Source organism: Rhea americana, unplaced genomic scaffold, assembly GCF_003343005.1.
Source record: "Rhea americana isolate MKP2758 unplaced genomic scaffold, rheAme1 scaffold_359, whole genome shotgun sequence".
Lineage (NCBI taxonomy): Eukaryota > Metazoa > Chordata > Aves > Rheiformes > Rheidae > Rhea > Rhea americana.
In genome coordinates, this window is record NW_028186489.1 from 377,908 (window position 1) to 394,900 (window position 16,993).

General features: G+C 38.2%; 1 protein-coding gene across 1 annotated transcript in view; it reads left to right on the forward strand.

Moving 5' to 3' along the window:
* The first annotated feature begins 44 nt into the window (after window positions 1-44).
* ABTB2 (ankyrin repeat and BTB domain containing 2) overlaps window positions 45-16,993 on the forward strand; it is a 142,592-nt gene continuing 125,643 nt past the window's right edge. Inside the window, exon 1 of the mRNA XM_085312158.1 lies at window positions 45-978. Within this exon, the coding sequence (XP_085168284.1) occupies window positions 114-978 (865 nt within the window). The 5' untranslated portion in view covers window positions 45-113. The remainder of the gene's footprint in view (window positions 979-16,993) is intronic.

Sequence of the window (16,993 nt, forward strand, 5' to 3'; positions counted from 1 at the left end):
CGCGCCGTGAGTCCCGCCGCGCCGCGCCGCGCCGCTTGCGGGGCGGGCGTCTGGGGCTCGGCAGGCGCAGCCTCATCTTTTGTGCCTTTGCGGTTGGGTTACCCGCCTTTCCTATGGCTGGGATATACAGCTCTACTCTGAAGACCCTGGAGGATTTAACTCTGGACTCTGGTTATGGGGCAGGGGACTCCTGCAGGTCCCTCAGTCTCTCGTCTTCCAAGTCCAACTCCCAGGCTTTTACCTCCTCTCAGCACAGAGGCAACTGGTGGTGCTACTCGGGCTCCATGAACAGTAGGAATAACAGCTGGGATACAGTGAACACTGTTCTGCCAGAAGACCCAGAAGTTGCAGATATATTTTCCAAGTGTCCTAAGCTGCCAGATCTAGAGGAGTATCCTTGGACTGATGAAGACATCGGGAAAATACTCCGAAAAGGGAAGGGGGATGGAAATTCCAGAACCTTTGCTCAGGAAGCTGTCAGGCGGCTCTCGCAGTTGCTGAGACGTGCCTTGATCAGGATCTCCAGGGAAGCTCAGCGCCTCAGCGTGATGCACTCCAAGTGCACCAGGTTTGAGGTGCAGAGCGCTATCAAGCTCATCCAGAGCTGGTCGCTATCAGAAAGCTGCGTCTTGGCCACTGTCAGGGCTCTCTCTCTGTACAGCATGAGTGCTGGAGATGGGCTGAGGAAAGGTAAATCAGCGAGATGTGGCCTCACCTTTTCAGTGGGCAGGTTTTTCAGGTGGATGGTGGACACTAGGATCTCGGTTAGGATCCATGAATATGCAGCCATCTCGTTAACCTCTTGCATGGAAAACCTTGTAGAAGAGATTAAAGCCAGGGTTTTGACAAGTCAGAGCCCTGATGGTGGAGGAGGGGAGATCTCGGCTGAAGTCCTGGAGATGGTTATCAACAATGATGCTGAACTTTGGGGAGTGCTGCAACCTTACGAACATCTCATATGTGGGAAAAATGCTAATGGTAAGATCTAACTTTCATCATTGCTAGTGTTCGTATCAACAAGCTTTAAAGTAAAATGTGTAATTTCTATGAATCCATGCCGGGGGGGGGGCTATTTTTTTTTCCTTCATCTGAATTCTATCTTGGTAGTGGTTTGTGTGAGTGACATAGTTTTAGCAGGCAGGAGTGATACTGCTTTATTCTTCATGTGCACCAGTTCATAAAAGGTGCAGAGGTGGTGGGAAACTAAGCCCTGTTGTCTTAACAAATGTGTTTTCCAACTTTCTACCAGCTGCTGTTTTGAGCATTTTTATTATAATAGGCATGTGTGCATGCTTTTCTGTACCCGTTATATGAAACATGCATTAACAAGCTGTTCTTCAGAAAATACCACTATTCTTTTTAAACAAAACCTACTTCACTCTGCCACTAATGTATAGTAAAACATACTGAGAATTTTGGAAAGTTTTGTCTTAAAGATGCTATTCCCACATACAGCCTGGAGAGGGAAAACAGCTTTATTTTGTTTGTTTTGTTTTTTGCATTGTGGTAATAAAATACAGTTCCTGAGCAAAAACTAATAACTATATGTTACTTAAACTTCCTTCTAGCTTAGTACAAGGCTGTGCTGTACTATGCTCATGTAATAAACAAGAATTTGTGCCTGGCTTGCCAAGTTAAGCATGGAGGATGGTACCTCAATAAGGAGAGTAACTTAACATTAAAATACTTAATCTTGGCACTTGATTAGAAAGCAGACTTTTAAAGCAGTTAAGCAAACAAGCAGATAAAGGAATGTTGGCACCTTTCTCTGAAATTGCAGAGCAATTAAAAGGACTTGAATCTTGACAGTTCTGTTCAGAGGCTGCACTGTTTATATTTTTTAGTTGTGTCACACTGAGGAGTACCATAATTTTCCATGGAAAATTTAGAGAGGCGTTTAATTCAGAAAGCTGCTGTGTGTACCACACACAGTTTCATGACCTTCACTGGTTTCATTGTTGTGATCAGGCATTGCACGGAGAAAACCTTTCTGATTTAACTGTTTATAAAAGCAAGTGGCTTGGTCTCCTTGACATATAATCTCATAATGAGGGACAAATGAACGAGCAGATTCTCTTTGAGGGGAAAAATGATACCTTAGGTGAATGTTCCTAATGAAACACTCTGTCAGTAAAAGGCTAACTGTTAACTTAGGCTGCATTGCCTTCATACTATCCCTTCTCCAAGCAATAGTGTAGCAATTCGTATTACCAGTGGATAGGTGCAGTAACTGCTCAGCACCGCAGTTTCTCTCTATTGGGTCAGCAGAGTTCATCCTAACTAAAGAGGATGGCTGCTATTACTGAGCTCGGAAACCCTCTCTTATGCGCTCTATCTTCATTCTGTCTACTGCCAGTGTTACTAAATTTATGTGAATTAAATGCAAAAGATAGAGCCTTTTGGGGTGTGCTTTTGGCCCTGGTATAAAACATAACTAAGTTTAAAAGTCGAATGTAGACATTTGCTTTTTAAACTACAGGCCCTTTCATACAAGATTGTAAAGGTATGGGGATGTTTTGCCTTGCCAAAACAGTCATCATAATCCTTCATATACTGTGGGAATAATTGTAGCTGAGCTCAAGAAGAGGACTCAGTTCAGTCTTCTGTTCCTTATCTGTGGAAGCTAGAGTAAAATACCATGGGTCTACAAAGAAAAAAAATGCAATTCAGGTGTTCATGATCTCCATTTAGTGTTTCTGCCATGCAGTTTCTGCATGTAAAATGGAAAGGAAGAGTTAATCACTCACAGTGCTGAGCATCTCTTCNCGCCCGATGAAAAAATCTCTGTCTTGGAAAAATTGCAATGAATGAATGGAAGCTGGTGTTCAATGGAAACACGAGTGACTGTGCAGGGTAGTGCTTATAAATATTCAAACCACCAAATGGTCAGTTATGATAACGCTTTTATGGTAGGATACTAGGCGGGGATTGGCCGCAGAAGGGTTGGCTTCTCTCGCCTCCTTTGTTGTTCTTGTCGGTCTGATCAGTTCTGTCAATAACTGAATATGTGTTTTTAAAGTCTGAAAACTGAATAGTGTGCACCTAAAGGCATACTGTGATTTTCTGTGACAGTCTCTCACTAATATTTTATCTGACGCGTCAGTAAATCTTCTAAATGTCATTTTTTGCAGTTATAAGACTGCAAATGATTTTATATTGACACAGAAAGCTTTAAATAACTTCTTTATTCTTTCTCCATTTAGGAATTGTATGTTAGTAACAGTCACATCATTCTCCACAGTGCTTTCGCATGATTTTTGTCTTGTATATTAAATAAAACCTGAGGTAGCACTAGTGGTAGAATAACTGGATTTGTTCCAGTACCAGCAACAGGAAAACTCACTTTACTGTTTTCTTTGTTTCTTTATATAATGAAAAAAAATAATAGGTTATTTGTAAATTCTAAACTTGGCATATGTTTGTTGGGTTTTGTTTTATAGTACTGAGTTTGATGCTAGAGATAAAAAGCTCTTGGAGGTTAAGTTCTAACTTCAGTCAAGCATTGCAATCTCTGGATGAAATCTGTGGCCATATACTGTATGCAGAAGATTGCATTGGATTATCATAATAGACCTTTCTGGCATTAAGATCTATTTAATAGTTTTCTGTATTAGATCATGATAGTAGGCTTCCTTGGAGTTCAGGAAACAGTAAGTAAATGCATAAATCTTCATGAATTCTCAAGAGACTGAGATCTATACCTGTGTTCTTCTGTGACTAATCTCTTGTCAAAGAAAGTAGTCTAGTTACAATTCTTAAGGCCTTTAGAAGTTAGAAGCTTATTATTCTTTACAATGACAAACATGTTCTAATCAACGCCTAGTGTGCGAAGGGTAAAATATAAAACTATAAATGCTTATAGAGGAGTTAATTCTATTTAAAAATAATAATAATCTGTGTTTTTTTCCTTTTTGTGAAGCTGTTCTTTAATCAACTATTTGCTGCTTCTCTAAGACATACTCCGCTGTTAGTGTGAGTTCTGACTTTGTGCTTGGGATTCAGTCTGTCTGTCTTAGAAGAAGGAATGTAATCTGAACTTGTGGCCATAAGGAGTTCAGTAAAGCTCTCTGGATGTATTAATGCCCGTATTAAGGACTGAGTCTTTTCAGACAGAGTCTAGGTGGAATGTTTTTTTTTTTAAAAAAATGCATTGTATGTTGGAAAATGAGAGAAAATGAAATGTCTTTAAAAGCAGCAAAAATAATAAGTAGCTATTGATCAGCACTGCAACTGGAAGGTTAAAAAAAAGTTATGACTTGTAATGCCTGTTTTCATTTCTATTTTTAATTAGGTGGATATGACATGCTTTGGCTTAATATGGCTTAAATAGAGTATGCATTCAGTAGTTTTCTGGGAGTTTTGAGGCTTTTCTGATCTGGAATATTCACTTAAAATATTTGTGAGATGAGAAGAAATATTAATTTATTTTGGAAATGTGATTTTTTTGCATTATGTTGCTGTATTGACTAGTGTGTGGTTCATGAGTCTGAATTGTCAACAATTCAAAGATTTTGGTATTATCACCCTATAAACTACAGCACTTACTGTGTTCTACTCAATTATCTGGTTATTGCTGAAGAATCCTGCAGCAGTTAATACACCTGCTGTGCTGTTTAATGCATCAGCATATCTTGAAGCACAGCTGACGAGTGTCAAGTGTGGACTTTAGATTTACCATCAGCAACAAATCTCATTTGCTTTTATATTTCTTACTGCACCTATGTAGGTTAAAAATCATAGCTGACTCTTAATTTTGGGTGTCATTTTTTTCTTTCTCTCTCCTTTTTTTTAGGAGCTATACCAGAGTTACTAAAAATTGCATTTAGAAGTTATCAAACTTGTCTGAAAACGTCTTTATTTCAGTATAATCATGGTACTGTACTGAAATCTAACACTAAAAAGTAAAGAAAGAAAAATTATTTTATGACATCTCGATAAATGGAAAGTCTCTTTGTTAACTGAACAATCTGGGGTGCTCCTAAAAAGGTTTATTAATTATTATAAGCTATCAGCTTCACAACTATTCAGAAAAAGTGCATGTTATTGGAAGGGAGATATTTTGGGGAAGGTGCCTGCAAAAGTCATCCATAAGCTAAGTCAAGTGGAAATGCTGCAAGGTTAGTACAGCTGTACCACTGGCAGTCTGTAAATCATTTTTAAAAGTCCCATCTTCTGTGGCATATCAGCATTCAACTATATGCATCTTAAGCAGTTGCTTGAGGACACTTGGGTTATAGCTATGTACCACATGGGCAAATCTAATCTCTGCTCTGGCCTTCTCTAATATCCACCCAGCTTATTTAGTAGATCTGAGAAAATAATTCAGCTTTCTGCTGACATAGCACTGAATGGGAAACCCTGGAGCTTCCAGTGGATTGAGGACCTTTCCTGCCCATGAAACTGGGAATGAATTTAATCAGCTGTCAGAGCTCAGCCTCTGGCTTTGCGGAGCCCAGGCCCGGGTGCGTTGTGAGGGAAACAGAGCCTAATAGCCCCTCCGCTAGTACGTGTAGGAAAGCCTCTTTGGGGTTTCTGGCATCTGGCAGTCCAGTCAGCACAGTAATTCCAGCTAGGTGGCTTAAAATCTAGAAGGCCTGAAAAAGGGGCCACTGACTCCTCAGCCCATAGGTAGTGAGTCTGATGCGCTGGCCCCGGTATGTAGCTTTTGCTCGTTCGGTCTGGCTGTGCTTGCACATATTGCTTACGGGGATTCCCTCGGCAGGAGTATGGAAAACCTATGCACGTGTTCTCATGTTAAATGAGCTGGTGATGGTTATGACCCTAATTGAAATATGACTTTTTCACTCCTGTACAAGTGCACTCCCAGCATAACTTGCACTTCTACACATTCAAGAACGTAGATACATATCCACAGATCCACGGGGGCAAATTCTTTAAGCTTGAATGTTAGTGCTTGTAAATACGTGCTTCTGACAAATGCAAAACACTAGATACACAATTAAAGCTACTAACATCTCCAACTACACATCTATCTTATATTAAAGGCGAGATCAAGTACAGCTAAAGTATCTTGAGTGTTTTTTTCCTTTTTTTTTTTTTTTTTTTTTTTTTTTTTTTTTTTGTGGGTCTATATATATGTTTTCCATTTAGTAAGACAATCAATGTAATGATTAAATGAATCATTTGAATCACTGGTATTACACTATGTCAATAGAATTTGGGACTTTTCAATTCAGTTCATCAAAGATCAAGTGCTGAAACTCCCTGGATGCGTACTTACCAGGAGCGATTGCTGATAGTTGGACTTTAAACAGAGTCAGTGTTTAAGACACTCAACCCTGTGAAATTAGGGAGGTAGGCCTGTGAAAAAGGAACTTCTTGAGAAAAGAAGTCAGTGCCTTGTTTTGTTTAGGTTGAAGTTTATTGTTGCTCCCTGAGTTACTACTAAAGCCAGGAGTTCAAACTGAGTTCCTACTGTTGAGGCCATCCTTGTGCATGAAAGTGTAAGCTGTAACAGGGTTTTGATTTTTATTTTCAGATGAAAAAGCAAACCTGTTTTGGCTCAGAACCTAGCAACGAACACCTGGGCATGCTATTGGTTTTTCTTTTATCTGTGGAAAATGTGGGATGAGTGTTAATTGTTCATATTGTTAGGCATAAAATATGGTATGCTTGAAGTATGTATCTCCTGATACTGGAATAATTTAATTGAAATAAAAGCCCCTCTCTTTTCATCTCTAATCCAGAAGATCTAGGGGAGATGATCTGCTGTTCTTTCTGAACAGAGCTACCAGAGTGTTTATTTTATATAACCCATCTAATTTCTCATGCAGTTTGAAACCTAAACTCATATAGTTCAGGAAGAGTTGATGGCTGTCAGTGAGCTTTCCTAAACAATCTCTCTTCTGTTAGAAACTTCTTTCTCTGTGCTGAAGAGATCAGCACTCGCTCACTGCAAGGATGTTAATACTGTAAGTGTCCCAAAATCTTGATTCTACTTAGTTTGGGGCTATTCCAAAATTAATTTCAATGGTAACATAGGGAGGCAATGAATTATGAATGGACTGTGTTTTGGTGATGGGGGGGTGAGATGAATGATCTTTTCTACATAGGAATATCTTGTTTGGTTATTAACGTTTTTGTAACATTTTCAAGTTTTAGTAACCTGTTTCTGCTCGTGTACTCAGTATGATTCAATTAGTGTGCGTAATGGTCCATTTAGAGCTTCCTTCCTCATTTGCTTCATTTTTCTTGGTGCTGTAACACATAGGTGTACAATACGGCAAGGGAAATGCTTATATCCTGTACAAAATGTTAGAAGAAATTACCAAAAATACGTATTTGCAATAGGTTGTGTGAAATTCATTTCTCAAACATTTAGCAAGTTGGGGAGGGATGGGACTCAAGCATCTAAGTAACTTCAGAAAGAAGTGTAGCTTAGAAGTGCTCATTTGCAGTTGGAAGCTTAACCACAAGATCTTAATGTTGAAGTGAAAGCAACTTCATTTTTAAAGTGAGCTTATCTTAAATTAATGTGAAAAAATAGAAAAATAGGGGCGAGAATAATATTATAATCTTCACAAAGTTACTATATTGTTGTTGTCTAAAGTAAAATGTAAAATCATCAGATGTATAACCTGAGGAATTTGGCCATTGTGCCTGCAGAATTTAAAAGAAGAGAAGTGGAGGTCTCTAAATAAGAGAAAACCAGTACTCAAAAGTGCCCAGCAAACTGCTTGGCAATCTTTATTCTCCTGAATATTTGGAAAACAAGATTAGAGCAATTCCAATTTCTTTTGTTTGCCTTTTAGGTTTTATACTGCGTCTAGTAAATTCTAAGATTTTTCAAGTCAGTATGTCCTTATCTATAAACACCTTCATATCATTATAGATTCAGGAGTTCTAACTTGCTGTCTTAAACTCTGGCCATTTAAGAAAAACTCTCTCAAGTAATAAGTTCTACTCCATAAGTAGTCAAGATAAGAAAATATTATCTATTTGCTCACATTGAACTATGGGAATGCTGGCTGATAGAAAGACAAAACAATCAAAACATTCATTTATGATGTTCTTCTGGTTTTAATGGGATGAATTTACATGTTTTGAACATCTAAGTGCCTAGCTTGACATCTGGTTAAATGTAAGCAAGCCTGAGGCAATGGTAAAACCAGTACAATGGTGACATCATGCTTTCTTAATTTACTAATTGGGACACAAATATTTCAACAGAACTGTTTCCTTCCCTTACAGAAGGAAATGTTTCTCTCTAAGGGGGGACAGAATATGATGAACTTGTTTAGGGCAGCTAAGTCAATGTAGGTCAATTCTATCTTGTACTTTTATGAGTGAGGGAAGCCTTTTAAAGCCCCTGCTGCAAACAACAGACTTCATTTATCAAAGGAAACAAAAAATGAAGGAAAAGACATACAAATGCTGATCGATAAAGTTTGTGCCTTTAACCCAAACACATCCAGACTTGCCTTCTAACTTGAGGCACAAAAAATGCTGGAATTGTAATCTCATCCCAGGCCTTCTGGAATGCTTGGCCACGATGAACGTGGTTGGGTACACTTGGCAACTTTGAGTGAGGAGAGGGCATTGGGACAGGCCAGCTATGGGTAGGCCGTGACTGAGGATTGTTTGTTGACCTATAACTAAAGTGTCTGCCTGCATTAGACCTGGCTGCGGTCTGCTAGGGTGGTTGTTGCTGCTTTTGTGAGCATTGTATGTGCAACGGAGTTAATAGTTCAGACTTGTGAGGGAAGGATGTGCTGTAAATGCCGTCTTCTCTAGGAGAAGAAACTAAGGGCAAGTGCTTTACCTTCTGTTAAATGAAATTCTGAATTATAAAATCCCTGTTTATAAGAACCTACTTGCTTACATGTATTACTGTCAGATGAAATACCTTTAGAATCATGAATTTCCTTGTTTGATCAAAACCTATTATTTAATTATGTGATTTTTTTTTAACTACAGTCTAGCTGATGATTTTTGTGATGGTCCCCTAGCAGGCAAGTAGTTTGGATTGTGCTTCACTACAGTCTTAACATGAAACGTTTCCCTGAAATAGATGCTGAATGAAGCCCAGAGACTGTAACCCAAAAAATGAGCAATAATTATAATTGGATGACACATATTGTTGTGTTTATATTTAACTTGCTCCAACTGACTAAACAAAAACTGTCTGATGTTCATAACTTACAGGTTTGTTGTAAGCCTCAGCACTTGTCCATCTTGTTCTGTCGTTCTATTATTGCATACTGACCATTGCTTTCATAAAAATTTGTTTGATGTTCACCAGGCTACTTTTCCTGTTTCTTGCCTGAATTGAGCAAAATACCAACTTCCGGAGGATGTTGCAAGACTTCATTTAATTTCATCTGTGTAAAGTGCTTTGAGGCTGTGGAACAATTAGCCTAGGAAAAGGCAAAGCATCTTAATCATTTTGGGTCAGTGTATATTATGCTTATACTTTGTGCAAGTTTTTCCCCAAGTGCTAGTTATGCTATTTTGCACTGAGAATAAGTATCTCCATTTGTTTGCTTATCTTATGCACTATCACTACGTCAGCTATTTGACAGATTTCTGCTCAGTTTGTTAAAGTAAAATCAAAGACTAAGCCCTGATCTTTATTTTTTTAAGGGGGAAAGCTAGAGAGACAATATGCCCAAGTGACCAAAGTAAAACTTTTTTGTAGTGCTACAGTGCCATACCAGTCAATGAGGAGACTGCATTTGGCTGTCCTTGCCCAAAAGATTAAAAAGCTTTGAAATAAAGGAAAAAAGAGGAAAACTCTGGAAAATTTGCTTAAGTAATTCTTGTGACTGTCCTATAGTGATATCAAAATGCTTGAGATGATTAAGGCTGTATGTGGTATATTCATGGGCTAGAGACTAAGAGCTGGAACTGAATAAACATTTCAGACTAGCATTTCAGTCTATGCATACAGATTTATAATAACTGATTAATTTGCTATGGAGTTATATAAGATCAAAGTAAACGTTGTTTATGGTGTTTCAGGGGTGAGAGGAAAGGAACACTATGGAAGACAGATCCGCTTGTCCCATTCTTTAGTGTTTATTATATTACAGTCTATGTTGGACACTACTACTGTTTTCATTTCTACCCACTCTGTAGTCTGTTAACTGGAGCCTGAAGAATAAAGAAGAAAATATGACTGCATGTTTATGCTGGAATAAGCGGAGTAAGCAGACCTTGGAAAAGGATTCTGCACTAGAACAGGACAGCTGAGAACATGAGATACAGTAAATGTCACTCAGCATCTAAAAATCTGTATGATAACCTTGATGAGTAGGGAAGGAGGAAGGAAGTAATTGTTATCTAGCCTTCTATGAAAGGGATAAAATTCAATGGTGGACCACAAATGACTCGGTTCTCTGCCTTGCTATAAGTGCTAGAGCATCACCACAACAGCTAAGGTTGGAAGAGGCCTCTGGAGATCATCTAGTCCAACCCCCCTGCTCAAGCAAGCTCACCTAGAGCATGTTAGACAGGGTTGCATCCAGGCAGGTCTTGAATATCTCCAGAGGAATCCTTACTTCGTATCCAGAGACTTACCTGGACTGCTTTGGTTTTGGCTCCAGTTCCCAAGTTTCTTTCAGAATGCCTGGCTTTTCATAGCATGGTTTGGGGAGAGGAGGGTTTGGTTATTTAAGGAAAAAAAAAAAAAAAAAAAGATGAGGCTGAATGACTTCAAGCTCCATTGATTTCTGAATATTTTTAATTTTTATACATCGATGTTTGCCAAACAGACAATGGAAGAGGATTGGTAAAACATACTAAATGTATTGGCTTTCACATGACTTTTATCACAGATAATGTTCGGGGGGGAGGGGGTGTTGTGTGGTATTGTATTGGGAAGAGTCATCAAGGCAAGTCATGAGAAACACCACTGTTTCACACTGTAAACTTGTCCTCAAAAGTGCTCATCTGCTTCTGCTACACAAATGGTTGAGAGGTTTCTTTTCTTGAGTTTTGTGCAAGTTCCTGAACTGATACCACAGGTCTAGAGAAAATGTTAGGGATGTATGTATATTGTAATAATGTAAATGGCAAATTTATTTCCTCTGTGGGGGTGGATATAATTTGTTTAACTATATACTGGATTTTTGCTCTTTGGTTTGATATTACCTTCCCCCCACACACATGCACATTTTGCACTCCACTTGCACTGCCATTTTTGTTTAGTCTAGACAGCATTAAAATCTCTCCAGACTTGAACTAATACATTTTTATCATGATCTTCATATGGTTTCTGGTACTTTTGGATTGTTATATCAAGTTTATATGGTGTCTTTAGACATTTTCACTTAAGTGATTGTTTGTTTAATTTGGAGTGGGGGGGGAGGTGATGGAGAACTGTAATAGTAGGCAACCAAGATGTAATTATTTTGTTTCTTTAATAAACCATTTCCTTCTTTTGTCAATATACAAAAACTTTTAAAGCTTGTCTATGGGCTCGTGTTTATTTTTTTTTTTAAGAGTGTTATGAAAAGCTTTCTTAAGCTTTAGTGGTATATGAGGAAATTTGGGCTTGGATGAATATTGCATTATCAATTTTGCTTGAAATGCATATGTTTGAGGATGATGATACTAAGTTCTCAAATAGTCAGTAGAATTGTTCTCAATAAGCTGCTACTGAAAGCAAGCTCAGAGAGCGAGAACAGCTGCATACCTTAATCTTGGTGGAGCCAAAGGGCTCCTTTAGCTTTAACGGGCCTTTGATTGGTTTTCAGAATAGGGAGTACTACTCCTTTCTTCCCATTGTTATTGGGCTTTTTCTTCTCTTGATACATTACATCTCTAATTAGAAAAGTCCTTAAAGTGTTTTATATGTCACAAAGCTTCATACTTGTTTTGAGTTTGTTAGTGAATGAATATTCAGTACATCATGAATCAAATTCTTTTTATTTAGGATAATGAATTAATTAGGATATCAGAAAATTTAGCTAAATTTCTCTCATTAAAGCCCCATAAATTTAAATCTGATTGTTAAATTGATTGGTTTGATTCTTACTAAGACTCAACAGGGTGATTAGAAGTATGCAGGATTTTTGGTTCAAGCATTTGCATGGGTGTAGTCATCTTGTTCATCAGGGAATATCAGCAACAAAACTTGGGCAAGTGACTCAGATACATGATTCCAAACATATATGCATAAATCTTTTTTTTTTCCTGTGTGCAGTCATATTTTTGACTGTTACCACGTTATGACAAACTGAAATGTTAGCATGTGCTGGGCACGAGAAGAAGAAAGGTAGAGGGAGGATGTTTGATTTGGTTGCTGTTCGGTGATTACTCAGTACAATTACTGCAAGGCATATTGGTTAATTTAAGTTTTTGTGTGCCTCTGAGCTTAGACAGTCTAAGGCAGGTATTGAGTGTATCCAGCTCAGCCACCTCAAGCACCCTGCTTCTTGTTACAAAGTTCTGGAGTGTCTACACTTCCTTCTCCTTTATAAATGGTTTTTACTTTTCTGTCTTATTGAAGAAATAAAATCTAATTTCTACTGAAGAAAACAGATGTCTGGGCAGGGGCTATGAACTGTGTATTTTCTCCCAGAAGATATGTTTGTGAATCTCTTAGTTCTGAATAATGCTTGTACCTCATGTGGTTTAAACAAGAAAGAAGGACAAAATGTTGAGAAAATGGAAGACAGTTGTGAACTCTGCTGGAGAAAAATAACATGTGAAAGCGGGGATGCAGTAATATATTTAGCACTGCTGTGAGGCCAAGGAAGTTTCATTATGGAATATGGCAGTGGCTTATGGATTTTGGTCTTTGATACGTTCCCATAGCAAGGGTATGACTTTGCTTATCAGAAAAGAGCGAGTCCTTTTCTAAACAGTTGCCCGGGGGCTTCCCTTGAAATCACTTGGGTTGAGACCACGTGTTTGTCTGAGGTAGTTTTGTTTTAGCGTTCTGTAATAAAAACTGTGGGGCTTTACACCTCGTAGTGTGAGAAGCTTAGATGGTGATCACGGATAACGCTAAATTCTGTGGAAAATCTGGATGCTCCAGCATGTGTGCCGGGGGCAGGAAGGATTCAAATCATCTATATACTGAGGTAGTATTGCAGATGCACGAGTGAGTGGGTGACTGTGATGGTGTGTGCTTTTTAATATTATTCATTGAAAAAAGTGTATGCAGCTCCCCCTGCCCCTCTACCTCCCTGTGCTGTGAGGGCAATGCCAGATGTAGAGTCTTTTATTAAAGCTGCTCTAAGAAGATTCATGTTAGCACTAGATTTCCCGATGGAAAGCAACTCTGGAGTTGTTTCTGGCACCCGTTCCCTGTGTATATAATCTTGGGTCTCATATTTTTGTTGCTGACATGCAGAATTGCAGCTTTTGTCATAGGTTATTTTGTGGAATGATTTATGTTTCACGCAGTRAATTTCAGGAGGGGACTATTTTTGTTTTGTTTTTAAAACAGCCCCAGTGACTTGTCACCTGCTGGAATTGAGTGGTAAAACTGTGAATTTTCTTCTGCTTTGCAGTTCAGAATATTATCTTGTTTCATAGCACAATATTGTATGTGTAAGGATGTGTTTTTGTGTGTTCACTGCAAAAGGCCACAGCTTCCTTACAGCACAGCTTCACAAGCACAACTTATAAATTAAAATGAATTTAATTAATTAGCAGAATTTTTACAGGCAGCCAAGATTTAGATAATGCCTATGTTACAGAAGAAGATACTAAATTGGCACAAGTCATTTGGCCTACTATCATCAGCAAAGCCTGTACTCCAATTTTCTGCTGTTGCCATGGGCTGCAGACTCAGACAGGAAATCATGGTAGGATGGGAAATCGTCCAAAATACACACAACTAGTTTAAGGTTTGCAGTTAAAAGTYAGAGAACGGACTATCTGTTCTACTGAACAGGCAGTGCAAGGCAAAACTAGCTTGTGTGTGTGTTTTAAACGTTTCTTTATATTTTATGTGCTTTTTTTAAAAAAAAGCTTGAATTTTTTCCATGTAAAGTAATGTGTATAATTTCAAATGATCTGTTTAAATGTGAAGGGCCTGATTCAATCCTAGCTTAATTGAAAAGCCTAGCTGAYGTGAACGAAGAGTAGAGGTAGTGGAGAATCAGGACTCTGACATATATGAAGCAACAACATAGTTTTGTCTCTGCCTGCCAAACAAAAAAAACAGCCCCCCTTCCGCCCCAGAACTCACCATTACTTTGGGATTTGCTTTGTTTTTGGGGAATAAGTCCTGGATTCTGTAAACTAGCCAAAAGGACAGAATTCAGAGTATAGCTGAAGTAGGCCCCATGTACAGAGCCAGAAGAGATGGGCCCCGAACATGYGTAGTTAGCATATCACCTTCTAGCGCTGTCTGTCTTGCTGCGGATTCCCCAAGTAGCCCTGGAAGATCAGTTTCCTAATCCAGTGTTTTAGGAAATCTAGTCCTGAGTCTAAATGCTTGTAAGTTCTTGCATAGTGTGGAGCAGAAAGCTTTTGCATGAATGCTGCCTGAGACCATGGTCATATAAAGTTACAGTTAGGCATTTGGACACATGGACAGTATAATACAAGATGAAATAAATTCAGTCCTCTGCTTGTTTTCTTGATTAGGAAGTGCATGACAACRCAGGTAAGGAGTAGTACAGAGCATCAGTGTATATCTAGGGAGTCAAGAGGCTTAACTTAAGTATTGTGCTTCTCCAGATCTCATTTTTAGCTTYGCAGCCACGCAACAGTATTTCAGATATGTGGATGTTCCCATTCTCCCGATTCGTCACCTTACATACTCAGCATCAATACCTATATGACACAAGACTGACATTATGTAGAAAGATTGCACACAAGCAGTTCTTYGGTATGCACAGTGCATCTTATTTATGGGAGGAAGGAGGAAAAAAAACAATTTCCTGAAAGCACAGCAGTCTTCAGTTCAAGATCCTTGAAAACATGCAGCCATCTTTTCAAAAATTACCATTTATAAACAGACAAATTTTTATCTTGCTGGAGAAGTTACTAAATAAAAGTAGAGTCAAAGGGGATATTTGATGCTGCTTATGTTCAGCAGTTGTAATTGCAGAAGCAGTCAGACAAGACTCCCCTATGTGAGTAGACTTTTGAATATGTGATGTTAACATGGTTCTGTTAATTTTGTTTTGTAAATTCTTCAATATACTTTTCCAGTGAACTTTTCAGTTAATCTTCTGTTCCTAAAGTGACATTGTAAGATACCCTCTTTGTCACCTTTCATGACAGTGAGCTCAAAGAACAATTTAATGTGAATTTAAGGGTGTGGACCCAACACTTTAATCCATCTTCTAGTAAATTTGGTGAGAATTCAAACTCTGCAAACATCTTCACAGGCAAACAAGTGATAAAACAATGTTTTGTGCCAGAGGCTGGGTTAGTAATAGGGGCCTCGATGTACTTCCACAAAGCGAGTTGGCAGGTYAGAAGAATGCATTAACTTACGAGTTCTCAAGACTGGCTTAGAAACAGTGTCTTGAAGGGAAAGGGTGGACATCTTAACAACCTACAATGTGGCCACTTGAGAACCTGTTGGAAGTTTCTGGTACAGCTTTGAGAATGTGGGGTCTGGTAATCACTAGGTATCACTCTGAAATATTTCTATATTACAAACTACTAGAGGAGAAGAAAAGAGTTTTTCATCTGAAACAATTTTCTTCAAATGTGACTTCATTTTCTCAGTTCCTTGAGAGGAAAAAGCACACAGGGAAAATCAGCAAATGAGAGAATAGAATATGATGTTTGCTAATAAGACAACTAAGTACATTGCTGCTTATATGTGGAACTTGATTTTGGGAAGAAAACTGAAGTAGTTAACAGTTGAAGATAAGTGTAGAGAGTTAAGTAGATTAAAATTTGTTTTCCTCTTTTGCTCATTTAGTGGTCAGAGGTCTCAAGTTATTTGCTGCAGTGCAGCTATGTATTGTGTTATGTACTGCTTTCTAAAGAAATTAGATAGTGAAATTTCATTATCAGTATTCTAAAAATATTGGTAAACATGAATTTTTAAGAGTTTGACTAGGTCCTGAAAAGGAATAAAGGACCCCATTTGCAGAAGAAATATTAAAGTGTTTTTTCTGAGTATCCTTCCAAATTTGTCCAAGAGTAAATATATCACATGAGTGACAAGACRTTTAGCTTTAGCAGACCATACATCTCTGACATCTAACTGGCATGAATCTAGACTAATTCCACATTGCTTCGTTTTGGGGTTGTGACAAGTCTGAATAAACAGCGGCACAGTTGCTCATAAGAAGACTGCTGTGTGACCACTTCACTAGCATTTAATGTAGATAATAAGGAGATAGTTCTGGAATACAATTGTGATGTTCTGCTATTTCAGATAGTTACAGCCATAGTTTAAATTTTGGCTTGAAAACAGCAAAATAATGCAGGGTTGATGACAATGGCTAAGTTTGGCTGGCTGCAATCCCAATGAAGGCATCTGGACAGAACATAGGGTCATAGTTATCAGTGTATTTTCTTGGAGGTTTTTACTCTTGGACAAGTTTGGAGGTAGATTGAAACAGGGAATATTAGGGTGATTTGCTTTGGAGAGCTGTTATTTTATCTGTCAATGAGACAATAAGTACAATCATCTCCAGCTAATGAACTATACTTTTTGCAAAGTTTGCAGTGTATCTAAAGAATAATGTACAACTGTTCCACTTAAGCTTCCTTGACAGATGATGAAAGAAAATAATTTCTCCATCAGTTTCCAATTTAATCTTTATAGAGAAAATGCTTCTTAATTAAAAAATAACAATAAAAATGAATGTCTTGCTAGTGATACATTCTTCTTCATTGGCAGATAGAAGCCACAGCAAATTCTGCAGCAAAATCCTAAGCTAAAACTTTTTCTCACAGGCATGTCAGTGTTTTTCAGTTTTGACTGAAAGGAACCATACAAGCGGGTGGTTTGCTTTCCGGGCTCGTTCCAATCATAGCTTTTCTTTGGCTCTAAGAACTAGTTCGTGCTTGCTTTAGTTTTGTATGTAGCCCCTTTTCAAATGCA